At 50.4% G+C, this 27,485-nt stretch overlaps 1 protein-coding gene across 1 annotated transcript in view; it reads left to right on the top strand.

Annotated features, from left to right (window-relative positions):
- The first annotated feature begins 215 nt into the window (after positions 1 to 215).
- The window catches only part of PKD2 (polycystin 2, transient receptor potential cation channel), a 226,531-nt gene continuing 199,261 nt past the window's right edge, over positions 216 to 27,485 (top strand). Inside the window, exon 1 of the mRNA XM_086961972.1 lies at positions 216 to 936. Coding sequence (XP_086818098.1) covers positions 363 to 936 — 574 coding nt within the window. The 5' untranslated portion in view covers positions 216 to 362. The remainder of the gene's footprint in view (positions 937 to 27,485) is intronic.

The following is a 27,485-nucleotide window of genomic DNA, read 5'->3' as shown; positions in this document are numbered from 1 at the left end:
CTTTAAATTAGACGTGCTCATTAAATTGGATGTTTTTGGTGGTCAGGGAACAAGTCTTTGACTTAAAAGAAAACAATCTTTTGACTTAAAAGAAAAGGAAGCAGTCTTGCCCTGTGGTCAAGTGAGGCTGCAGCGGGCACCGCCCCCGGCCTCTGCTCGCCCTGCCGCCCGCCCCCGGTCTCCCTCCCCGCACAGCACTCCGGCAACAGCGGCCAAAACACTGGGATCGTGGATGGCTTTGCCTGTTTTTCCTGGACCCGCAGACTCCGAGGGCGTGGAAAGTGGGAGTAATCCCGAAAGGAGGTGGAAACGGGGCTGAAGATGGCTGCCTCGAGCAGGGGTCCCGGGGCCCTGCGGGAGGGATGGTGAACCCCCAGCGCGTCAGCCCCGGGCGGGAGCCCCCGCCCGGCCCGGGAGAAGAGGAGGAGGACCGACGGCGCCGGAGGCCGTGGCCGGGGAGGCTGGCGGCCGAGCAGGCGGCCGGGGGAGGCTTCTTCCCCGCCCCGGGGGCCCGTCCGCGGGACCCCGAGCGCGCCGCGGGGACGGAGCTGGAGATGGCGCAGATTCGCCAGGACCGGCCCCTGTTCCCCGCAGCAGGCTCCCCGTCGCCGCCCTCCTCCGGGTCCCGGCAGGCTTGGAGCCGCGACAATCCGGGCTTCGAGGCCGAGGAGGGGGAGATGGGCGAGGAGGAGGAGGACGAGGAAGGCATGGTGGTGGAGATGGACGTGGAGTGGCACCCCTCGGGGCCCGGGAGGCGCTCGGGCTCCGTGGCCTCCTCGTGCAGCAGCAGCGGGGGCGCCGGGGCGCACGCAGGCCGAGGCCGCAGAGGGGGGCCGGAGCAGGGCTGCGCCACCCCCGCCGGCGGAGAGAACCTGCCGCCGCCCCCGGACCAAGGCAGGCCTGTGGGGGCACGAAGGATCCTGTACCTTCTGAAGGGTAAGTTGCCTACGAGCACTCACCAGACCTTGGTACAAGAGCACCATAGGGGTCCTTACTGAGCGACCCAAATGAACCGCCCCGTAGGACAGTGCCCACACCCTGAGGTACACCTTACAGTACACCCTGCGGCAAAGTGTCCTGGCACCGTGATCTTGCAGCCGATAGATTCTGCTACAGCTTGCCCCTGCAGAGTGGACTCTGACAGGCACAGTGCCACGCCCTCACAGGACCACTGGCAGGATCTGGCACTCAACCTAGTATAGCTCTCGGTGGAAAGAATAACGGATCACACGTGTGATCGCGAATTTTTTTTCTGTAACGGTGATGACGTTTTTAGCAAAGCCAACACAATTCCTTAAACTTGCATGCACTATTATAGTTATATAAAAATTGTTATAGACCCTACTAACTTATTTGGCAATTAGTTTAGGAGACTTTCTTGTGCCGTGCACATTCTTCGTCATTTGTTTTTTTTAGGTAGGTAACCGCCATTCAGTGTTTCAATGTATGGAAAGTTGGCAAGCAAACTTTTATTGAAACTTCGGATGGAAAGTTAGATGTCGACCCATATTTGAATCTCGGAGCAACCGTTACATTTATTGAAAACGACAATCGCAGAGAGCGGGTAGGTTTCTTTTTTGTCAGCGGCGAAAGCCAGAACTGAGAAGACGTTAACAGTAAAACACGCCTGAAGTGATTTTCTTTCTTTAAGTTCCTTTGTAACTTGTCAGATGCATGTGAGAGAGCCTCAAACCAAACTGTTGTCCTCTAGTTTTTGATAGTGGTATTAGCAGGTTGTAAGATGGTTTTTCAAAGAGAGCGGGATGACCGAAGAAACGTGGCAAGAGTTATGCTTCTTAATTTAGGAGAGATGACAACCGGGCACCCTGCTTTCCCAGCATGGTCCATCTTATTGGCGTGGAATTTTATAAAATATCTACTTGTCCAAAGGACACAATACTTCAAAAGTGGGCTTGTCCTGTGCTAAAAAATGTCATTTTGTCTACCATGTAGTGAGGTGGGACGTTATGGCAGCTTTGGTAAAGCAAAACCGCTCTGATAATTTGCCACTTTCTGCAAATCTGCATACAGGGGCTGGAATTGTGCTAGAAGTTTTAGGGATGTAATAACCAGTGAGTTAGTGTCATCACAAAGTTACATGTTTAAGTATTTCTTACCAATTTCTCTCCAATGTCTTCCGGCATTGTAAGTTGACATACTCTTGACAGGGAGAGGAGTAAAACTTTCTCAAATGGAGTGGGTGTAGGAAAATAAGTTGTTTCATGGGGAATTTGTTTTGATCTGGGGGAAAACGTGGATCAGCAATCTCTCGTAAGATTTTCCCAGGAGCAAATATGCACCATTACAGGTATCTCCGACCTTTTTCTTTAATACGAGCTACTCAAGTTCACTGAATATCATCCAGAGCTACCAATATTATTAGTGGTGTCATAGTGGCTATATCAAAATAGACTACATTAAAGGCCACCCCATTCAGGATTGACACAAGCGATAACTGCAGTTTATCAGGCAGGATTGCCAGCAGTAATGTAAACAAGCATTTACAATGCAACAGTCTCGCCTTTGAAAAAGTTAGAGCTATTGGCATTGTAAATGACACATTTTTTATTTATGTGTTGGTTTTGAAAACAGATAAATGAATGGCATTGTCATCTACAATGCCAATAGCGTAATCTCTTGCAAATGCGAGACCTATTGCATTTGCACACACACACACAGAGCCATACACACACACACACAGAGCCACACGCACAATGATGTGGTGGAGGATGTGGTGGAGGATGTGGTGGTGGATGTGGTGGATGTGGTGGGGGATGTGGTGGGTGCAGATGTGGTGTTGGTGGATGTGGTGGTGGATGTGGTGGTGGATGTGGTGGTGGATGTGGTGGTGGTGGTGGATGTGCTGGTGGTGAATGATGTGGCGGATGTGGTGGTGGTGGAGGATGTGGTGGATGTGGTTGTGGTGGTGGTGGATTAGGTGGTTTTGGAGGATGTGGTGGATGTGTTTGTGGTGGTGGTGATGTGGTGGTGGTGGAGGATGTGGTGGTGGATATGGTGGATGTGGTGGTGGATGTGGTGGTGGATGTGGTGGTTGTGATGGATGTGGTGGTGGATGTAGTGGTGGTGGATGTGGTGGTGGATGTAATGGAGTATGTGGTGGTGGTGGATGTGGTGGTGGTTGTGGTGGCTGTGGTGGAGGTGGCTGTGGTGGAGGTGGATATGGTGGAGGTGGATGTGGTGGTGGTGGATGTGGTGGTGGTGGATGTGGTGGTGGTGGTGGTGGTGGATGTGGTGGTGGTGGATGTGGTGGTGGTGGATGTGGTGGATGTGGTGGTGGTGGATGTGGTGGTGGATGTGGATGATGTGGTGGTGGATGTGGTGGTGGTGGATGATGTGGTGGTGGTGGATGTGGTGGTGGTGGTGGATGTGGTGGTGGTGGTGGATGTAGTTGTGGAGGTGGTGGTGGATGTGGGGGTGGTGGTGGTGGATGTGATGGTGGTGGATGTGGTGGTAGTGGTGGTGGATGTGGTGGTGGTGGTGGTGGAGGATGTGGTGGAGGTGGTGGTGGATGTGGTTGTGGATGTGGATGATGTGGTGGTGGATGATGTGGTGGTGGTGGATGTGGTGGAGAATGTGGTGGAGGAGGCTGTGGTGGAGGAGGCTGTGGTGGAGGAGGCTGTGGTGGAGGAGGCTGTGGTGGAGGAGGCTGTGGTGGAGGAGGCTGTGGTGGAGGAGGCTGTGGTGGTGGAGGCTGTGGTGGTGGAGGCTGTGGTGGTGGAGGCTGTGGTGGTGGATGATGATGTGGTGGTGGATGTGGTGGTGGATGTGGTGGTGGATGTGGTGGAGGTGGCTGTGGTGGTGGTTGTGGTGGTGGTGGATGTGGTGGTGGTGGATGTGGAGGATGTGGTGGTGGTGGATGTGGTGGTGGTGGTGGAGGATGTGGTGGAGGATATGGTTGTGGTGGTGGTGGATGTGGTGGTGGAGGAGGAGGATGTGGTTGTGGTGGTGGAGGATGTGGTTGTGGTGGTGGAGGATGTGGTTGTGGTGGTGGAGGATGTGGTTGTGGTGGTGGAGGATGTGGTTGTGGTGGTGGAGGATGTGGTTGTGGTGGTGGAGGATGTGGTTGTGGTGGTGGAGGATGTGGTTGTGGTGGTGGAGGATGTGGTAGTGGTGGTGGAGGATGTGGTAGTGGTGGTGGAGGATGTGGTTGTGGATGATGATGTGGTGGTGGATGCGGTGGTGGTGGTGGATGTGGGGGTGGTGGTGGATGTGGGGGTGGAGGTGGATGTGGGGGTGGTGGATGTGGATGTTGTGGTGGTGGATGTGCTGGTGGTGAATGATGTGGTGGATGTGCTGGTGGTTAATGATGTGGTGGATGTGGTGGTGGTGGAGGATGTGGTGGATGTGGTTGTGGTGGTGGTGGATTAGGTGGTTTTGGAGGATGTGGTGGATGTGTTTGTGGTGGTGGTGATGTGGTGGTGGAGGATGTGGTGGATGTAGTGGTGGATGTAGTGGTGGAGGATGTGGTGGAGGTGGTGGATGTAGTGGTGGTGGATGTAGTGGTGGTGGATGTGGTGGTGGTGGATGTGGTGGTGGAGGATGTGGTGGATGTGGTGGATGTAGTGGTGGTGGATGTAGTGGTGGTGGATGTGGTGGTGGTGGATGTGGTGGTGGAGGATGTGGTGGTGGAGGATGTGGTGGTGGAGGATGTGGTGGTGGAGGATGTGGTGGTGGAGGATGTGGTGGTGGAGGATGTGGTGGTGGAGGATGTGGTGGTGGAGGAGGATGTGGTGGTGGTGGATGTGGATGTGGTGGTGGTTGTGGTGGATGTGGTTGTTGTGGCTGTGGTGGAGGTGGATGTGGTGGTGGTGGATGTGGTGGTGGTGGATGTGGTGGTGGTGGTGGATGTGGTGGTGGTGGTGGATGTGGTGGTGGTGGTGGATGTGGTGGTGGTGGTGGATGTGGTGGTGGTGGTGGATGTGGTGGTGGTGGATGTGGTGGAGGTGGATGTGGTGGAGGTGGATGTGGTGGTGGTGGCGGATGTGGTGGTGGTGGATGTGGTGGAGGAGGATGTGGTTGTGGTGGTGGAGGATGTGGTTGTGGTGGTGGAGGATGTGGTTGTGGTGGTGGAGGATGTGGTTGTGGTGGTGGAGGATGTGGTTGTGGTGGTGGATGTGGTGGAGGTGGCTGTGGTGGTGGTTGTGGTGGATGTGGTTGTTTTGGAGGTGGTGGTGGTGGATGTGGTGGTGGTGGTGGATGTGGAGGATGTGGTGGTGGTGGATGTGGTGGTGGTGGTGGAGGATGTGGTGGTGGTGGTGGAGGATGTGGTGGAGGATATGGTTGTGGTGGTGGTGGATGTGGTGGTGGTGGATGTGGTGGTGGTGGATGTGGTGGATGTGGTTGTGGTGGTGGAGGATGTGGTTGTGGTGGTGGAGGATGTGGTTGTGGTGGTGGAGGATGTGGTTGTGGTGGTGGAGGATGTGGTTGTGGTGGTGGAGGATGTGGTTGTGGTGGTGGAGGATGTGGTTGTGGTGGTGGAGGATGTGGTTGTGGTGGTGGAGGATGTGGTTGTGGTGGTGGAGGATGTGGTTGTGGTGGTGGAGGATGTGGTAGTGGTGGTGGAGGATGTGGTTGTGGATGATGATGTGGTGGTGGATGCGGTGGTGGTGGTGGGGGTGGTGGATGTGGATGTTGTGGTGGTGGATGTGCTGGTGGTGAATGATGTGGTGGATGTGCTGGTGGTTAATGATGTGGTGGATGTGGTGGTGGTGGAGGATGTGGTGGATGTGTTTGTGGTGGTGGTGATGTGGTGGATGTAGTGGTGGTGGATGTGGTGGTGGAGGATGTGGTGGTGGTGGATGTGGTGGTGGAGGATGTGGTGGTGGAGGATGTGGTGGTGGAGGATGTGGTGGTGGAGGATGTGGTGGTGGAGGATGTGGTGGTGGTGGATGTGGTGGTGGTGGATGTGGTGGTGGTGGATGTGGTGGTGGTGGATGTGGTGGTGGTGGATGTGGTGGTGGTGGATGTGGTGGTGGTTGTGGTGGATGTGGTTGTTGTGGCTGTGGTGGATGTGGTGGAGGTGGATGTGGTGGTGGTGGATGTGGTGGTGGTGGATGTGGTGGAGGTGGTGGAGGTGGTGGAGGTGGATGTGGTGGTGGTGGCGGATGTGGTGGTGGTGGATGTGGTGGAGGAGGATGTGGTTGTGGTGGTGGAGGATGTGGTTGTGGTGGTGGAGGATGTGGTTGTGGTGGTGGAGGATGTGGTTGTGGTGGTGGAGGATGTGGTTGTGGTGGTGGAGGATGTGGTGGTGGAGGATGTGGTTGTGGTGGTGGATGTGGTGGTGGTGGATGTGGTGGTGGTGGATGTGGTGGTGGTGGATGTGGTGGTGGTGGATGTGGTGGTGGAGGAGGAGGATGTGGTTGTGGTGGTGGAGGATGTGGTGGTGGTGGTGGATGTGGTTGTGGATGATGATGTGGTGGTGGATGTGGGGGTGGAGGTGGATGTAGGGGTGGTGGATCTGGATGTTGTGGTGGTGGTGGTGGTGGATGTGGATGATGTGGTGGTGGTGGTGGTGGATGTGGTGGTGGATGTCGTGGTGGGTGTGGTGGTGGATGATGTGGAGGTGGTGGTGGATGTGGTGGTGGAGGATATGCTGGTGGTGGATATGGTGGTGGTGGATGTGGTGGTGGTGGATGTGGTGGTGGTGGATGTGGTGGTGGTGGATGTGGGGGTGGTGGATGTGGGGGTGGTGGATGTGGGGGTGGTGGATGTGGTGGTGGTGGATGTGGTGGTGGATGTGGATGATGTGGAGGTGGTGATGGATGTGGTGGTGGAGGATATGGTGGTGGTGGATGAGGGGGTGGTGGATGTGGGGGTGGGGGTGGTGGATGTGGGGGTGGTGGATGTGGGGGTGGGGGTGGTGGATGTGGGGGTGGTGGATGTGGTGGATGTGGGAGTGGTGGATGTGGGAGTGGTGGATGTGGGAGTGGTGGATGTGGGAGTGGTGGATGTGGGAGTGGTGGATGTGGGAGTGGTGGATGTGGGAGTGGTGGATGTGGGAGTGGTGGATGTGGGAGTGGTGGATGTGGGAGTGGTGGATGTGGGAGTGGTGGATGTGGGAGTGGTGGATGTGGGAGTGGTGGATGTGGGAGTGGTGGATGTGGATGTGGTGGATGTGGATGTGGTGGATGTGGATGTGGTGGATGTGGATGTGGTGGATGTGGATGTGGTGGATGTGGTGGTGGTGGATGTAGCGGTGGTGTATGTGGTGGTGTATGTGGTGGTGTATGTGGTGATTGTGGATGTGGTGGTGTATGTGGTGATTGTGGATGTGGTGGTGTATGTGGTGATTGTGGATGTGGTGGTGTATGTGGTGATTGTGGATGTGGTGGTGTATGTGGTGATTGTGGATGTGGTGGTAGATGTGTGGGTGGTGGATGTGTGGGTGGTGGGGGTGGTGGATGTGGCGGTGGATGTGGTGGATGTAGCAGTGGTGGATGTGGCGGTTGATGTGGTGGGGGTGGATGTAATGGTGTATGTGGTGGTGGATGTGGTGGTGGTGGTGGTGGTGGATGTGGGGGTGGTGGATGTGGTGGTGGTGGTGTATGTGGTGGATGTAGATGTGGTGGTGGTGGATGTAGATGTGGTGGTGGTGGATGTGGTGGATGCAGATGTGGTGGTGGTGGATGTGGTGGTGGTGGAGGTGGTGAAGGTGATGGTGGATGTGGTGGTGGATGTGGGGGTAGTGGATGTGGTGGTGGTGGGGGTGGTGGATGTGTTTGTGGATGTGGTGGTGGTGGATGTGGGGGTGGTGGATGTGTTTGAGGATGTGGGGGTGGTGGATGTGGTGGAGGATGTGGGGGTGGTGGAGGATGTGGTGGTGGTGGATGTGGTGGTGGTGGATGTGGTGGTGGATGTGGTGGTGGATGTGGTGGTGGATGTGGTGGTGGATGTGGTGGAGGATGTGGTGGAGGATGTGGTGGTGGTGGTGGAGGATGTGGTGGTGGTGGTGGTGGTGGTGGAGGATGTGGTGGTGGTGATGGAGGAGGATGTGGTGGTGGTGGTGGAGGAGGATGTGGTGGTGGTGGTGGTGGAGGATGTGATGGTGGTGGTGGAGGATGTGATGGTGGTGGTGGAGGATGTGGTGGTGGTGGAGGATGTGGTGGTGGTGGTGGAGGATGTGGTGGTGGCGGCGGAGGAAGTGGTGGCGGCGGAGGAAGTGGTGGCGGCGGAGGACGTGGTGGCGGCGGAGGACGTGGTGGCGGCGGAGGACGTGGCGGCGGAGGACGTGGTGGCGGTAGATGTGGTAATGTGGTGGTGGTAGATGTGGTAATGTGGTGGTGGTAGATGTGGTAATGTGGTGGTAGATGTGGTTGTAATGTGGTGGTGGTGGATATGGTGGTGGATGAGGCGGTGGTGGATATGGTGGTGGATGAGGCGGTGGTGGATGATGTGGTGGTGGATGTGGCATTCTGTAATGGTTTGCTCTAGGTTGGGGCATCCTGTTATAGAGCCGCAGCGCGGGAGACCAGCTCGTGATTTGTTTTTCCTACAGGGACGCTGCCGGTCTTTGCGTTCTTGTGACAGATCAGTACGTTTTGGAGTTAATCGTAAGAAGTCATGGTGATGTTGCTCCAGCCAGTCGTTTGCCTCTGCAGGATCTGTGAAAAACGTTGTAATTCCATTGTGTATTATCTTGAGGCATGTATGGTGACTGAATTCAGGTGCCATCGATCGCGGAACAGACTTTCTACAAATGGCCTGAACATGTCCAGGTATTGGTCTATTCTGGGCAGATAGATTTTTAAAACTTTGACATGATAAATTTGATACTGAAATCTGCCACACTTGTGGCCTTATTGGGATATGTGGGGGACTTGAGTAAATTTACAGCTATAGCTTTGGTGGAAAAGAGTGGCCATGCATTGGGAGCATAGTCCATACCATATAACTGCAGACCTGGGAAAAGATTTGATATTTCGTAATTATATGGCTGAAGGGTATGGCACTCCTGCCACCCACATCTAGTTGCAATGTTACTGGAGATCCTATGCACGAGGGCTAGATGTGACAAGATGGAAGAGGGACTCTCCATTTGTCTCTAAGCCCTGTCCTTTGCAGACTGGGCGCCCTGACTTCCTGCTGGGGTAAAAGGTTCCTTATCTTCTTTATAGGGCCATCTGGACCCATAAAGAAGATAAGAAACCTTTTCTTTCAGCAGGAAGTCATGGAACCCAATCTGAAAAGGACTGGGCTTAAAGAGAAAGAAGAACGTCACTAGGACCTCTTATCCAATGGCTGGACACCGTTTAGGAGGCCAGCCAATGGAGAAGAGGGGCGGGGCTTAACCTCGCTAGTGATGTTCTCTCTATCTCATTATATCTCTCCAGCGAGACTGTGCATGTCTGCGCAGCCATCGCAGGCTGAGACCTAAAAAGGCTATATCTCTGTTTAGTGCTTCTACATGGGTAATACATAACCAACATAGCTGCAATGCCTCTGGCACCAAGGTAACAATATGAGTAATGAGTCTCCCCAAAGCCACATCATTTATCACTCAGATATGAGCTTTAAGTATATTTTGGGAAATTAAACCTTTATTCCGCAAACACCAACTTGAGAGGTCTGAAAATACATACAGGTTCATCTTGGATACACACTTTTCGATTTCGGTATACATATATTAATTCAACCAATCCTAAGCTTCTAATTTAGTCAGGTGGGCTCCACGCAGGAGAGCTACTTTTAGGTAGTTGGAGAGCTACCAGTAGCTCACAAGCTACTCGTTGGAGAAGCCTGCATCAGTGGATTTGCTCATGCAAAAAGGAGACTTGCTGAAGTTTGCTACTAATACATTTTCTATACTTGCCTCTGTTATCCCTTGTGAATCCCTAAAAGTTGTAAATCTACACCAATGCAAGGTTGTAGAAGTAGGGGTGCACTTTTGTGACTTCCATTAACAATGAAGCCTCTGTCTTATTTTCAAGTTGCCCAAAATGGTTTTACACTGATTATCGAATACTAATGTTTTTTTAAATATGGTTCGTGACATGTTTTAAAAAAAAATATTGGCATGCATCAAACGCATTTCCCTGAATGGTGCTTTAGAGAAATGTTATTTGAAGTTGAAGAATATTTTAGTAAAATGTTTTTTTAAAAGTTGCAATGTTTGGAGAAATTTTATTTTGAAAGCAAGCAATCATCAATCTTGCTTTCAAGCTTCTGCATGTATTTGCAAACAACCATGGAGAACGATGGTAGCAATATACATGACCTCAAATTGTTTAGAATATGCAAACATGTATTCACATTTCTATTGGAAACACTGTCAATAATGTAAGCTGAGCTGACGGCTGACTGTATTTCATTAGAACGCTCATCTCACTAGTGTGGGCTCTGCATTAATGAATCTTGTGTACATCAAACAACTTGTACATGTGTACACAAATCTTGCCTTAGTGGTAGGCATTTCTCTTTCCAATAACCGTACTGTGGGACTTTAATCATGCAGCTGGTGGGTTTGTGTTATAGGCTGTTGGATCTAGCCTCCTCGTGAATTTCTTTTGGTAGGACTAGTGCTGGAGCAAGGAACAGGGGGGTCTATTACGGTGGCGGGCGGACAAACTCTGCCCACCATCGTTTCGGCAGATGGGACCGCCCGCAATGTGTGTGGCGGTCCCGCAAACCCAATTAGGATGCGCCCGTCACACTGGCGGGCGCATCCCGCATTTTTTACATTGTGGCGGGTGGTGCTTTCAGCAGCACTCGCCACAATGTTAAAAAGGCATTTGTGCATTTGCATGCACAACATGGCAGGCACCGTGCAGTGCCTGCCAAGTTGTGCATGCAAATGCAGGGGAGTACCATAGGTACCCCCCATGTGCAACCCCCAACACCCTGGGGGCCTGCAACAAGTCAAGTCAGGTAATTTATATAGCGCACTACATACCCAGAGGGTCTCAAGGCGCTTGGGGAAGGGTGGGGAATTATTTGTCGAAAATCCAGGTTTTAAGCTGCTTTCTGAAGGCTAGGTGGTTTTGAGTGAGGCGGAGGTGAATGGGAAGGGAGTTCCATGTTTTAGCCGCTAGGTAGGAGAAGGATCTTCCTTCCATGGTGGATTTGTTGATGCGTGGGACCGCAGCGAGGGCTTGGTTGGAGGAGCGTAACTGGCGGGAGGGGTGTAGAAGGATAGTCGCGTGTTGAGGCAACGGGTCCCAACATGCAGACTCCGCAAGCCGTTGCTGCAATGGAAAGGCACATCACTGCCTGCATCTTGATATGGATGGCGGTGTCTTGTAGACACCACCACCAAATCAATCCCTTTTTCCGCCCGGTCTCCTATTTGACTGGCAGAAAACCGGCGGATGGTCTTTCCATCCGCCAGGGTCCCCCCGCCGTCCTACAATGACGGCGGGGGGAAATAGGAGGCGGGCGGTGAATAATGGCGGGCGAATCGCCACACCATTGGGGCGGTGGCGATCCACCTGCCATTATAATAGACCCCTAGGGCTCTTCTCATAAGGGTTGGAGGAAGTGGAGGAATATGGCAAATATTTGCAGTCCTCTGTCCTGATTGAGTGAGTCCGTGTATTCCGACCTGTGTGTATACCCCTGTTTTTGCACAGTTCGGAATTACAAGTTGGGAGGTATTTTAATTATCCAGGAATTATCGGATGCGTCCAATACCGTTCCATTACATTTTGCCATGTCAAACCTGCTGAAATTTAACAGGAGAAATGTGTACTGAATTTACCATACCATGTGCATTTTTGTGAGTTAAAACACCGAAATCCTCACGTTATTCTGTGAAAAGTCATAATAGTTGCTATTTATTGTGCCCAATAAATAAGGTACCCCTTGATATTATTTGAGTATGATAAATAGCACCTTCACTTGTAAACAGGCCTTTTATGTGCATTTTAAAGAGTTCTATTCTATGTATTTTAGAGTTGGAGGAAAGTCCAACACTTGTGTATGGGAGATAGGAATGTAAAGCAGCTTTGAGAAAGAGTAGGTATTAGTTAAGTATTTGGATGTCGTTTCGGACTTGCAACCTTTGTGAAGATAGTTAAGCATAACCACAGTATTTAGAGGCCCTTCTAGGAAGAGAGCTGCAAAGATGCTCCTTGATTGAATTAAGCTAGGATCTAAATATCTGAAAACCCTGTGGCTAACAAGGCATGGAAAATTAGATCTCATCCCTTCTTTTGTAATCCAACTATTTCATTCAATGCTCTCTCTGTTTCTAGACTATTACCTTAGCAATCGCAGGGAATAGCTGTTAACAAAGAAATTTTCCTTACACCAGCAGATAACAACTATGAGCTTTCACCGTGCAATCTCTTGAAGGGATATTACAAGAGAGTCATCCCGGGACCTTATAAATACGCATCTTGTATAATTTGTTTGTAATGTGGAGTTAAACCAAAAGATGAATGATTGACTGCATTGTAAACCAAATATTTACCCTAGAATTGAAGTTAGCATATACTGCAGAGCAGTGGTCCTTATCCTTTTGGCTTCTGCGGACCCCCACTTAATCATTTTTGGAACCCAGGGACCCAAACTGAATCATTACTGGAACCCCGGGACCCCAATTAGTAATTACTGGAAGCCGGGGACCCCGACGTAATTATTGTTGATAATTTGAACCACAAAACATTACATTAAAAAATGCAAAAACTAGCATTCATCAAAAAATATATAATTACTGAAATATTTTGTTTTAATTCACGAACAAATATAAAAAACTAAATTTTAATGGGAAGGTTGAAGCTTTTCTAAATTCAGTTGAGACCACTCATCCATACTGAATTCCGTTTAATGCGCATGCAATGTAACCATGAAGCATTCGCAGGATACTCAATTTTTAACTTTGAATTTCAAATTCCTCCACATTTAAATAAAGTTTTACATTTTTCAAATCTACATTTTGCTGCTTTATTTATTTACACTTTATTAATATTCTAAGCAGTCACATACCTACTGATTAGGCTACTGCTATAGATTATTATGCTCTGAATATCCAAGTTGTTGGTGAACATACTACAACTCATTTCTTTAGGAAGAAAACATGTACAAACTATATTACATATGTACAGCTATTGCTATACAGAACTATACACGGAGAGAACATTTTCAATCAAAATCAAATTGAAGCCAAAACAGAAGTGTCTGTGGGTAGTGCAGGGCATGTCTCCAAAGGCGTGTAACACTCCCAACACCCATGGTGCCCAGAATGTGCTTTAAAAAGGTACGTAAATAAAATATATTGAAGGGCAAAGAAATAAAGCTAAGAAGCATAGGTGAGACCTACTGTGCCCTGCAGCATTATCTGTGGCTAAAACTGTGCACAACAGATTGTTTATTGCCATCCCCAATGTGTTTTCCACTGCTCATGCAACATGATTTACATAGACAATATTATTAGGAAAGCAATACAAATACAACCTTTAAAGTAACTTGGTATCATCCGATTAAAGATTGTTACTGCTGTACAAAGCAGTAACTCTGAGCACTGCTTAATTTGAGCCGGTGGTCTCGCCTGCGCTGATTTTTGAGGATCTGCACTTTTTTTCCTCATCAGATTTTGACTCCGAATAAAATAAGGAAAAACTCACAGATGGGAAAGAACAATGAGTAAGAAGGACACATCATGTCAAAGGGAGAAAGTAGGAACCTGTATGAGTGATATAAAGGGCCAGGAAGTGTCCGGTGGTGGATTAAAGCGGAATGAGGTGGAATCAAGACTATGCAGTAATGATTCAGCACGCCAACATTCAGTAATGCTGCCATGGGCTTTCACGCAAAACCTCATGCCGTGCGCAAGTGGGGTGGGGGGGGGGGGGTGATAAAACGCAAGGCCTGGCCTCATGCTAGACCCAATGGTCAACCCCACGCATTGCATGGCCAAAGGTCTTTTGCGATGGGGAGTTGGCATAGTTATTATGGGAATAAAATATTAGTGTATGTACAAAAAACATGTAGAAATTATCTGAAAAAAATGAGGTTAAAGCGACGTTCTAGTTAGATATGGTAATATTTTACTTTACATTTAAAAAAACCTTAGAAATTGAAATGTTCTTTGACTTCATGGATAACATCACTGATGACGTAGGTGACAACATTGCACATGGCGGGGGCATTTAAAACATATTTTCAGTGTATGTTTAATAAAGTGTATGTGCGGGTATGATTTTACTTTGTGGACAAAAAAATCAGTAATTTCCGCAACATGATATCATGATCACAACAAATGTGAAGAGTAATAGATGGGGGATTAGCACTGTGTCTTTTATCACGGGGTACAGCATCAACAAGCACACACCAACTACACAAAAAGCAGATCATTAATTAAAATGTCGCTGGGGGGCAAAGTAGATGCATCAAACAACATATATTGCGTTTCAGTTACTAGGTGAACGTTGTATCTGCAATCTAACAAAACAGCTTGATGACCGTCTCGAAACCTTATTGTGAAGGCAGAATGATATGAACTTTTGGAAAGCCCATCCAAGCACTGACAAACCATGAAAAGCATATACAAATCATTATTCAAGGGGGCTGACCCAAAGTCCACTCTCTCTGTACTTATCATATGTTTGAAGACTTGATTACAAGGACTTCCAGACCGGAAAGCTGTCGATTGCTAGACTTAAACAGTAGGCTTTTCAGTTTGCCTGGTGAAAGATCAGAGATTGACTTGTTTGACTGTCTGTGGCTCATGTGTTTGGCACCAGTAGATATTTGTTTGCTTTGAGCCATGTACATAAGAAGAAAGGGTTGACCATTTAATGTTCCGGATTGAACAAAGACCCATTTTAAAACTTGTAGTTTTTTATGAAGCTTCTGATGTATAAGCATTGCTGATTTACAAGAGATTTTACACTTGTTGTATTATGTTATTGTGTTTTTTCTTTTACACTTGTATCATATGTCATTGTGCTTTTTATGGTTATTTTAACCGAAATAAAAGCTATTTGAAAGAAGACTATGCTACTCGGGAAAATAACTGGAATTTGATCTGGATTTTCTCAGTATAAACAGGATATAAAGCCGAGGGAGAGATGGAGTAGGCAACTCAAGGGCTATCTCTGAACCTTCTTATAGAAATTTGGCTACAAAACGAATACCAGTTTGAAAAAACTTTTGGCACTCTGCATGCTAATTTCTTAGTCCATGTGCTGAGCTTTGGAGTAGCGTTCTTGGAGCCTGTCGACTGTGCGAGGTTCACATGGATGGGCCAATGAAAAGAGCAGGGTAGGGGCGTTCAACAATGATCATTAAATGGTAAACATTTCCGGCCATTTTGCAGTGTTATATAGATTGATGTGACTTTGTCATGTGTCATAATATCTATGGAGTCTTCTAATGTGCATAATCTATATCAAGATAGCTTTTTCCTCAATTAACAAACATTTCATTGCTTCTTTTAGTTGATTTAAAGTGACTCTGGCAGGAATGTTTTAAGTATAATAAGACATTTTTATGAACATGAAATAGCGAATGTAACTTCTGAAAGAAGAGCAGGAAGTGGCGAATTATCAGTTTCCAATTATTGACATTTGTGAAGGGTGGTAAATGTTAACCTATATAATTCTAGAATAAACTGAGGTTTCATTTGACAAGACTCGCGTTCCTAAACTAAAGCCTGAAGAACTATTTGAAATAGGAAGATATTCTTTAATTATTTTTTTCTCATAGCGCAATAAAGAAAAATATTCGGTAGTGGTCATTTAGGGTGTGTGCTTTAGCCAAAGGCCATCATGAAGTGTGAAGCTGAAGAGCTTTGGTTTCCTGAATATTTCCCAACGGTGGTGAATGTATGTTGCCATTAGTTTTTTTTTTTTTTGGAAAACATTTTTATTGCAGATGCACAGATACATGTGAAAAATACATCTCCACAATCCAGCAAACAGTAAGCAGTGTCTACACCGGTAAGATAGAGGCCCAGCAGACCCCCTGCTCTCAACATTGCAAAAAAACAACAGGCAAATCGCCATCGCACCCGGGTCACTTAGGCGGAGCCCCGCCCTAGCATAGAAGGTGGCCATAGTGTCCATCCGGGCATCTGCTTTTTTTTCCTTTATTCCTTTTTATCCATTAACTGTCCCCCGAACCCAAGTAGCAAAACCAAACCCCCCCCCCCCCCCCCTCCCCTGAACTCAACTAAACAATGCGGGGGAAAGTAAGAGCTCATCCCATAAGTTAACGTGAGTCCGGATATCCTCGAAAATAGTGCATTCTGATTCCATCAGCCGCAGCCCTCCCTGTCCCGCCCCACACACAAGCCTCCCCTGGACTGTCAAATTACTGGCACACTCCCCGCACACTGCGCCCCCTCCAAACCAGTCCCGCCGCCCATCCCATCATCCCCCCAAACCCCGGACCCCTGCATGGGCCACCCTACCCCGACCCACTCTCCAGCCCATGATACTGCCTCCATTTTGACCAAATTCTCTTGAACTTCTTGGGGCAGCCCCTGGCTTTATATGTCACCCGCTCCGCCGCCATGTAGAGGTCCAACCCCCTCCTCCACTCCTCCATGGTAGGCACCGACTCCGCCCCCCAATACTTAGCAATGTCTCGTTTTGCGACCACCAGGGCCAAGGTTAGGAACGTTAGCTGAGGGCGGGGGAGGTCCACATCATTGGTCATTCCCAGCAGGGCCAGCTTCGGTTCCCGGACGAGTGGCACTGCCAGGACCTCCTTCAGTTCGGCAAAGACAAGTGTCCAGTACGACTGAATCTTGCCACATTCCCATAGAATATGAAAGAAGCCCCCCCCCCTCCCGCCGGCAACGGAGGCACCTGTCATCTGAGGCCTTCCCCATCTTAAACAACCGAACCCTGTCAAAGTACGTCCGGTGGAGTACGTTGTACTGGATCAGGCGGAGCCGGGATTTAATGGCCACTTCCCTCGGGTGCATTAGGACTAACTCCCAGTCGATCTCCTCCATACCACCCACGTCATGCTCCCATGCAGCCCTGAGTTTCGTCAGATCCCCCAGCATGTTGTTTGTAAGTGTCCTGTAAGTAAGGGATACAGCCTTGTTGGGAATTTGCTCCTGCAGCAGTCTACCTTCCAGGGGTGCATACTCTGGGAGACCCTCCAATGATATCGCCTGGGCCCTCCACGCATGCCGTAACCGTACATATTTATAAAACTGCGATTGGTGGAGCCCGAATTCCGCCCGCACGGCCTCGAACGACTTGAGCTCTCCTCTAGCAATGACATCACCCACCGTGGAGATCCCGATATCATCCCACTGTTTAAAGCCGCGCAATTTGCTCAGCTCCCGTAGCCATGCACAATGCCAAAGCGGAGTCTGCCGTGTTGGTTTCTGGTCCCAGCCCATACGTTTCGTGGCCACTGTCCAGGCCCGGAGGGTGATATTAGTGGCTGGGAGGAGGGGCGTCCTCCGCCGGCCCCCGTAGAGGTACGTGAGCAGGTGAGAGGGGGATAGCTTTGCCCGTTCCAGCACATATGTGGGGTGGTTCGCCGGGGCATGGAGCCAATCGTTAATAGGGGAGAGGTGCTCTGCCCAGTAATAGGCCTCCAGGTTCGGCAGGGAGATACCCCCGCTATATTGGTGGCGTTGCAGGATGGTGAGTGCCACGTGCGGCTGATTACCCAACCAAATGAAGGACCTAAGGTCAGCGTGTATTTTGCCTAGGAGGTCTCCCGGGATGGGGTAGTACTCGTTCTGCAGGGCGTACAGGTATTTGGGCAGTATCACCATTTTGTACAGCGCTGCCCTGCCCAGAAGGGTCAAAGGGAGCTGGCGCCACCGTGTCATATCACTGGCAGAATTCTGCAGTATCCTGTTGACATTCCTTGAGCGGGACACCTCGGCGTCCAGCGTCATGAAGACCCCCAAATACTGAAAGCCTTCCGTAGACACCACCAGTCTATCCGGGAGGGCGCCACCATCCGTGGTCCCCTTAGGGTCAAAAAGGACTGACTTGTGCCAATTTATGGCGTACCCGGAGTGGTCCCCATAACCATCTATCTCCCGGAAGAGCTCGGGCACGGTAGTGGGCGGGTCGGTGACGTAGAGCAATACATCATCGGCGTATAAGGACAGCTTTTCTTGCGTGTCATCAGCAGGTGTAACCTTGAAGCCGGTGACACTCGGGTTCTGTCTGATCCTCGCCGCCAGCACCTCGATTGTCAGGGTGAAGAGGAGAGGGGACAGGGGGCATCCCTGTCTGGTGCCACGCTGGATCCGTATTTCGCGGGAGAGTGTCCCGTTCACCCTCACCCGGGACCTCGGGGTAGTGTAGAGCAGCTGTACCCAGGAGCGGAACTTGGGGCCAAAACCGAACTTATACAGGGTGGCCTCCAGGAACGGCCAATGTACGGAGTCGAAGGCTTTTTCGGCATCTAGGGAAAGGAACCAGTGCGGCGGGTCCCTATCCCTCACCTCCTGCAGCCAGTTGTGGGTGCGACGGAGATTAAGTTTCGTGGCCCTGTCCGGCAGGAAGCCCGTCTGGTCTAGATGTATCAGAGCGGGCAGAACCGTCCTAAGGCGGCGCGCCAGGATCGTAGCAAGGAGTTTCACCTCCGTGTTCAGCAGGGAAATAGGGCGGTACGAGGCACAGTCCTCCCTCGGCTTGCCCTCCTTGTAGATGGGGATGACGGTGGCCAGGGTGAGGTCGGGGGGAAGTCCCCCCTCAGCGTAGGCCTCAAGGAAAAGGTTCCGCAAGTGCGGGGCCACTATGTCAGCCGTACTTTTAAAGAATTCCGGGGGGAATCCATTCGGCCCTGGGGCCTTGCCCGGTTTCAACCCCGCAATGGCGGCCTTCACCTCCTCAAGAGAGATGTCCGCTTCCAGTCGTGGTATGTCCTCATCATCTACGCAGGGTAGGTCTACGTCCACCAGATAGAGGAGTGAGTCATCACAGGAGCCTAGTTGCCGCGCCCTGTAGAAGGCCTCGTAGTACGTCGCAAATGCTTCCGCAATGAGCGAGTCCGAGCGCACGACTCCCCCCTGCCCATCCGCAACCTCGCCTACCCACCTCGCCAGCCTCTCCCTCCGACTAAGCCACGCTAATAATTTTCCAGATTTATCCCCCACATCATAGAGACGATGGAGGGTGGCCAGGTTCTGTGTCCTAGCTTCGTCCGACACTAATTCTCGGTATCGCCTCTGGGCATCTAACAGCCTACGAAGGGTCTTCCTGCATTTGGTGCGTAGGTGCTCCTTTTCCAGGTCGACAACCGTGCGCTCAACAGCCACAACCTCTTCCACTAATTTCCTCCTCTCCTCCCCCAGCCTACCGTTTATCCTATCTCGTAGCACCGGTTTCAGCGCTTCCCAAAGGGTCACCGCCGAGTCCACCGACCCGTCGTCGGCCAGGTACACACGTACATCCGCCCTGACTCCTGCAAGGATCGATTTGTTCGCCAGATCCCATGCGGTGAGACGCCATGCGGCCGCCCTCCCGCCCTCTGGCCTGCCCAACGAGAGCAACAGGGGCGAGTGGTCCGACAGACCCCTCGCCAGATATGTTGCCGTGTCCCCTGCAGTGAACGTCTGTCGCGGCATAAATGTATAGTCCAGCCTGGAGAACACTTTGTGGGCCGCCGAGTAGAAGGAGTAGGCCTCCGTCGTCGGGTGGATCGACCTCCATACATCACACAAGCCCATTTCAGTCATCAGTTGGGCCAGGGGGGTCTGAGCATCTCGGACATGAGCCACTCCGGATCTATCCATCGCCCTGTCCATCACGTCATTAAAGTCACCCCCCACTATCTGAACGGTGTCTGGGGTGTCCAAAAGTATGGACGCAAGGAGCTTTAGCGCTTTTGCCTGCAATTTGGGTGGAGCATAGACTGAAATCAATGTGTAGGTGCGCCTTCGCCACGTTCCCTGTACCCCCACGCATGTTCCCAAAGGGTCACCCCATGTGCGTGTGATGTGAAAGGGGAAAGTATTTTTGACCACAATCGCTACACCCCGTGAGTCAGACGTGTACCCTGCATGGCCGAGCACCTTGTATCTCCCTCTCGCTATGAACGGACAGATGGTGCCCCGCAAGTGTGTCTCTTGTAGGAAGAGGACGTCTGGGCCCAGCCTCTTCAGAAAATTGTTCACCAATCCCCGCTTGATCTTATTCCCCAGCCCGTTCACATTCCAGGTCAGGACCTTCAACTTGTCAGCGGCCATGTGTATAGCAATAGGATAGGTGCACCCCAGGACATGGGGCTGAGTTGTCGGGCATACATTTGCAATGATGGAACCACACATTTCTCCAGATTTCTAAGCATGACTCCCCCCGCAGCCCCCCCAAGAACAACCAAACAACATAAACAAACCCCCATCCCCCCCACCCCCACCCCACCTGCGCTACCCGGCCATCCCGCCCGTACAACCATCGACGGTTCAGGATACCAGGGAGCAAGGTCTGTCGCCCACCCTCCAAACAAAACCCACCTAGTGGGTACCTAGTTGTCCAAAGTCACGTACCAGTACGGAGTGTTTCCACCCCTCAGAGCAAATCAAACAGTACCTGTGCGTCCCCGGCAGGGGACTGCCAAAACAGAATCTCAGGTCCTTAGCCCCTCAGGAATGCGAGTCCTGTGTCTCAGGATCAGTACCTTCCACGGTGTGTGGCCCACCCTGTTCCAGGTCGCGGATGGCCACGGCCAGTGGGTGGAGGGACGGTTCCGTACGGTCTTCCGCGTCCGACGCGGACACTTCTTCCTCGTGGTCCGTGCCATTGCCAGACCCGTTCAGCAGACACCGGAATCTTGATCCCCTTTCTGGGTCCCGTGTCGCTGCGTCGCCTGCGTCTCCCGTTCTCCCACCAGCGGCACCCTGGCGCGATGGATACGGGTTCCGTTGAGATTTCCTGTCCACTCGCTGTTGGCGAGAGCGCTGCGATCCACTGCGAGCACGTTCGAAGTTAGCTGCCGCGAGCTCCTCCCGGATCCTACGACCCTCCTCTTCCGCCTCTCTCAGCAAGGGCCGTTCCTCTAGCCAGTGCCAGGCCTCCTCCGGTCGAGCAAAGAAAAGCGATTTTCCCTTGTAAAGAACCTTGAGTTTGGCGGGAAATAGAAGCATGTACGATATGTTCAGGGACCGCAACTTAGCCTTTACAGTATCATAGGAGCGCCTCTGCTTCTGCACATCCTGGCTATAATCGGGGAATATCATTACAACCGTGTTCTCAAACTTAAGTTCCCCCATTTTCCGGGCCTCCCTCAGGATAAGGTCTCTGTCCGCATAATTCAGAAATCGGGCAATTATCGGGCGGGGTCTCGCCCCCTCCGGAGGCCTAGCCAGGAGCGCCCTGTGCGCTCTCTCGATCATAAAACACGGAGAGAAGGGTGCCTGTGGAAACATGGTCCTGAGCCAGGAGTGGAGGAAGGCCGCCGTATCGTTCTTCTCGATTCCCTCCCTCAGGCCCACGAAGCGCAGGTTGTTTCGGCGGGCTCTGTTCTCCGCATCGTCCACCCGCCATAGCAGTTGTCTGTGGGAGGCCTGTAGTTCCGCCATATCTTTCTTTAGTGAGGAAACAGATTCCTCTGTCTCCGTAATCCTGGTCTCTGTTGCGCCCACGCGGTCCGACAAGTTCCGAAGGTCCTGGCACAGCAGTAGGACTTCTGATCCCACCTCTCCGATCTTCGTTTCAAGGGCAGCTCTGGAGTCCTGAATATCAGTCCTGGAGGCCTGGATCGCCTCCAGGAGCATGGCGGTGTCCGCATGCGTGTCCCGCGCCCCTGCGGCCATATCCTTGGGGGTCCGGGTGGTGGTGAAGGACTCAATGGACCCCTGCCTGGTGGAGCGCTGTGGCGGGTTCCCTTTACCCATATTGAACCCCGGGGGGGCCCCAATGCCCGCAGTCCGGCCGCCGGGAGACCGGCTCAGTATTGCCCCCGAGGCTGACCCCCGGGTCTCGCCAAACTCCGCTACGATGCCCCTACCACCGCTACCTCCAGGCGTCGCGGGCCAGGCACCTCCTCCCGAGCTAGGCCGTCACCGGGTCCCCTCGTGTCTCAGGGGGGATGGGGAGGTAAAATGACGGATTGCGCCCGTGTGTCACTGGGGGCCGAGATCCCCGTCTAGGGCTCCGTGTGCTCTCCGTTCCAGCTGCAGAGGCGGGGGGGGGAGGGGGGGACGACCACCCCACAGCCCCGTGCAGGCCCCGGCGGGACAACGTTGCGCTCAGGCGCGAGCGCCTCTTACTTGACTCCCGTTTCAGGGAGAGCGGTCGGCGGCCAGCAACTTCAGTCCCCGGCTCCACAGGCCCCGATCCGCCTCCGCCTCCGCAGTCCGTCAGAGGGGGCTCCCAGGCGTCGGTCGCCGATTCGGCAGCAACCGCACTCACGCGGGAGGGGGAGCGGTCCGCTCGTCGCCGCCGCAGCCCTGTAGTCGCGTCAGCTCCGGATCCCAGCTCCGGCCGTCTCCGCCATCTTGGGCGCCTCGGGTCCCGAGGGAAGGCTCTCGAGCAGGTCGGTCACCCCACAGCAGGAGGGCAAACCGGAGGGTCGTGCCTGCACCTCCTACCTCCGCCCACTCCTCCGCCGTGTTTTGTTCCGTGTTTTGTAAGCTAAGGGCATAGAAATCACCGGATCATAGGCAGCTCTGCCGGGAGCGTTGCCGAGGCACGTCTCACTCCGCCATGCAGCTAGCCTGTTGCCATTAGTTTTGACTTAAGGTGTGAGGTACCGTGTTTTTATTTTTATACTAGACTTTTTCCTGAGCTTAACCTTAAGTAGGTCCTCCCTTTTAAAATTTGTTTTTATTGAGTTTAAAAGAAGGTAGTATTAAAACCAAAACATTAGTTGTACAACACTGGATGCAACACATTATGGCACAGTGAACAACAATCTCAAGTAGGTTGCACTCACAATTTTCCAAACTTATCTCACCGCGACCTGCAATTGCAATGCATGGCAGTATACAGTAACGCACAACATTACACAAGCATCTTTGTGGCACATATATCTCTGACATTATCGGTGTTTTGTCAATGGAGACATGTTGCAGGTAACAATCTGGACTACTCAAGTAGAATAGGGTCATCACTCCTCCCACGCTTCTTCCCAGCTCCAGGGATCCCCTGTCGACAAAGAAAACCAGGTAAGTGGGGGAAAAAATAGAGCATTTTTGAGAAGGGATTTAGTAGCCCTCTGTGCCTAGTACCCTTCAAGCTGCTCTTGGCAATATACAATAGCATGTATCCGGCATTTCACCTGTGGAGGCCCGCCGGCTCAATAACATTGCCTCTCTGAATTTTGCCAACAGAAGCATCAGGGCCATGAGCTATCTCAACCCCCCTCCATTGGGACAGCTTTACCATATCCAGGCAACGCAACAACTGGGATTCTCTCCGTTTGGAAATCGGATACTTTATCCATTATATCAAACACAGATGACCATACCTAGCTAAAGTTGGGCACAATCAGGCTTATGCAGGAATGTGGAGTCCCTGGCACGACACTGAGCGCAGCATGAATTCTGAGGCCCATTCTATGAAGTGAGGGAGGGGTGGAATACGTTTTATGGAGAAATTTAATGTGGAGTAGTCGTAATTGGAAATTGAGCCTGTTTATGCGCAGCAGTAGCTTCATTTTTCTCTCTGTAGGAGAGGAGTCAAAATCAGTCGGCCAAATCGATCTTACCCTCGAGATACATATATAGGGCTTTGTGTTGCATGGTTGTAAATAAACAGGTGATCCATTTCTTAAGGGGAGAAGGATCCAGGTTTGCACCCAGACCATGGAGCAATGGAGAAGAGGACCGACATATATTGTGTATCCCCCCCCACCACACCCTCCATGTTTCACGGAGCTGGTAATAGAGGAACATGTCAAGTGGTGTACATCCAGAGTGTTCGTAATTGACCAGGGTACAGATCTCCCAGTGTCCCTTGCCGCATGCGCCCCAGTTGTAGTCACATACGTTGGTCATCTGTAAGTATCAGGGCCGGGTTTTGAGCAAGGGCATCCTGTCAGCAAACACGTAGTCTAGACTTGCCCAGTGGCAGAGACAGGGACAGACCATGCACACAGCTGTCCAAATCTTAGCTGTGGGGCATTTTATAGCAGAGCAGAGAATAGTGTTTAGTGGATAGGGTGCAGCGTTGTCTCCCTCAATTGCAGTATGTAGCAAAAAAGGAGTAGAGTGCTGTCCAAGATATACATACTGGACTTGTGCACAGTAGTAGTAAAGTCCTAGGTCCGACATGCAGATCTTGCACCACCCAAATGACAATGTAAGCATCTCCCATACTACCTTAGACTGACGTCCTGCCCAAACAAGCATAATGAGGTTGGATCTAATCTTGTTAAAGAATTGTCTGGATAGCGGTAGGAGGATATTAACAAACAGATAAAGAAACTCTCTCACTGTCGCTGTCAAAGCCATGTTTATTTAGACCTTAGTCTATAAACAGATATACAACCAATTTGAACAGATTAAAACATCACAGTTTGTACATTCTCAATGTTAAAAAAGTTGGTAAGTTTTCAATGAGTGGTGCATAATCCGACGCTCTTACTCGGAAAGACTCGGCACATTATACAATTATACAATATAAAATATTCTTTAAAATACAGTCCTAATTTTTAAAACATTTGATAACCTAGTACAAAAGTTAAGATTGTTTAAAATCACTACACATTTCAGCAAATTCTCTCTAAGGAAACTTTTGATTTCTTTCATATAGTTCCCCACTGCAATCGCTATGTCAAGATTTGGCATTTCTGTATGTAGTTCTGCTGCCTTGATAAAGAAACTCTGGAAAAATCAGCATTTTGGCGATGGCAATCCTGCCCGCCATAGGCAGTGGCAGTTTTACCCACACCAGTACTCTCTCCTCCAGCCATGCAATTGCCCTTCATAATTCTCATTTCATGTTTCATCAATGTCCTACTGATAGATATGCCCATGATAGTTAACTGCAGCCGCTGATGATCTTAAAGGAAGCTCTGAGTTGAATGTACCTGTTGTTGATGCTGAGGGGAACATAACAGATTTAGACCAAATAACTGTTATCCTGGTAAGGTGATCCTCCCCACATCATATTTGGACATTTAAAGGCAAGGGCAGACGCCGTGTGACAAATGAGCGCCTAAACAAAACTGTTTGAAAAGATTGATTAATTGAAGAGAACACATGAGTGCACGGGGATAACACTAATTGATCCTGGTAAGGCAGCCATATTGAAGGAATGCTGTAAGCATTGGCAGAAGATTAGCCTCCAGGTCTCTGACATACAGCTTGGTGTCGTCGGCATTCACCCTTGTGGGTGGGCAGGGGTTGAATTAAAAAAAGTTGTTTTTGGGTTCCATGGATTTGCAGATCCACCTCAATGCCCAGCATGACACCCCTCGTTATTCGCGACAGATCTGTATATCTGGAGCTATTCACTAGGGGTATTGCAATGAGCGCCACAGTGGATCCACGGAACCCCCCTCAAATTTTTAAGTGGGGTAGGGCCCCCAACCAGCCTTTGCCCGTGTATTGGAGGTTTGGGCGACCCACCCCAGGCTGCGCACTGCGATGTACATCTTAATGTTAAAAAAACATAGAAATTCACTGAAAAAAAATCCAAGGTTAAATTGACGTTATAGTAAGGAAATGTAATAGTATCTTACTTTACAATAAATAAAACCTAGAAATTCTCTGGAAAAAAAACAAAGTTTAAATGGAGGTTCTAGTTAGGTGAAAATGTCAGTAGAATCGATCGGGTAAGTGTTTTTTCTTTTTTCTTAATTTTTTTATGTTATTTGCCCGCCACCCCTTCCCTCAGTCGATGCCAGCTGCCTCTGTGGTTCATTATGTGCCGGAACATGTTCCCAATACTGCTTGCAACAGTGTGTATAGTGTACGCCTGATTGTAATATATTTTTTACTGCATCTGGTTTTCAAGTCACTCAAAATACTTTTTTTCTGCACAGTGCCCTGACGCCCTTGAGGCCTGTTCTGCGCATTATAAAGCCATGTAAATAAATGCATCTTGGCTGAAAAAAAGTTAAGGCTTACCAGTGTAATGTTTGCATATGGCCTTTCCACTGTACCGCGACACTAAGTCGGAAACACGTTTTGCTGCTTTGCTCAGAAAAATCAGGGACCCTGCCAAATCCTATGATGTGTGACCTTAAGTATTTTCACTTGAAAGCCCCCATGATTTCACTAAAGGTCTACTAATGGCTCCAGGGATGCAGCAACAATGCTTCGGTCTGTGCTCTTTAGTTAGCAAAGTTTTCCAGTGGCGCATATGGTGTCTGAAATCAGTGCCAGAGAAATAACACATTACATCATTTCATAGCTGAGGAGTCGTTTTCAGCCTTCGATGGCAGCGCAGTTGAAATTGGGGTTGGCTTGTGCTGTTTTAGCTGACGACCACTTAGTCTCCAACAAACATGAAATATAAACGTGTGATCATTAAATACCGAAGATTCTGGGTAGTCAGCCAGATAACCGTAAAAAACACTAAAGCAGTAAAAGTCCAGGAACATAGCCCAAACTAAGCAACTTTAAAACGGTACCAGTAGAAACGTACCCAGAACCACCTAATAACAAAGTGTCTAGATTCCTTCACATGCTGCCTGAGGCAATCCAAAAACTCACTTTTTCCCCCTAGTCTCTCTAGTCAACTGCTTTTGAATATAACTTCCTGCAACCCTCACATTTGTTTTTTATGTCTCGCCTATTAATCCCGCAAGGGATAGTAGACGAGAAAATAGTGGGCAAACCAAGGTCTGAAACCATTGCGGATTTCGGACAGTTCGTGTGGTGCACTCATGCGGAAAGCGCATCCACATTTACAGCCATCAGCCTCCCTCCCACAGGCATCTGAAGCTTCCCCAGCGGACGCTCGGCCTCAGGCATTCACCCCAGCGCGCGGTCGGCCTCACTTCTCCTTCCCCTAATTACATCCCTGCTGTTTCCTTTCACTTTCAGGCCGCGAGGCCGTGCTTCACTTCAAAGGGGTCCACACCCCGCCCCCGCAATGCCGAGAGCATTTCCCGGCAGCTTTTAATTACATTTTTTCCCTCTTACTTGTTTTTGGGGGGTGTATATCAGCATGGCGCCCTCTTCAGTAATGAAGAGCTTCTATTTTCAAAGAAGCATATTTTTATTACAATCAGTGCAACTGCCTTCGCTATTTATCGCTTCTGTAGCCTCGTTTCATGTAGAGCATGTAGTCTTTAAAGGTCATCTTTGCGTGAGCGGTAGCCAACTTTGCCGGCTTCGCTTCCGAATGAGACGCCAATCGCTTTCGTGTCTGTAAATTCTACAGACGTCTTGTGGCTCGTGTTCTGTTTTCCATCGGTCTGCAATGAAAGACAAGTGGCTGCACCCCTCCCTTACTCTTTGGTGTAATTTTCTATTTCTCGACTGATGCCGGATATTAGCATCCTGGTGATTGTACCGCGAATGTGAGTACTAAATTCTGTTCTTATTGAGATTGCCAAATTACGAACATTTGCAGTGGGCGGGGTCTAAACAGCCGCTAAGCAGGGGGTGGTAATAATCTCTATATTTTTTGCATCACTTTTGTATTTCA

The sequence above is a fragment of the Lissotriton vulgaris genome, chromosome 3_1, assembly GCF_964263255.1.
Source record: "Lissotriton vulgaris chromosome 3_1, aLisVul1.2, whole genome shotgun sequence".
In the NCBI taxonomy this organism is placed as follows: domain Eukaryota; kingdom Metazoa; phylum Chordata; class Amphibia; order Caudata; family Salamandridae; genus Lissotriton; species Lissotriton vulgaris.
This window is presented reverse-complemented; position numbering and strand designations above follow the sequence as displayed.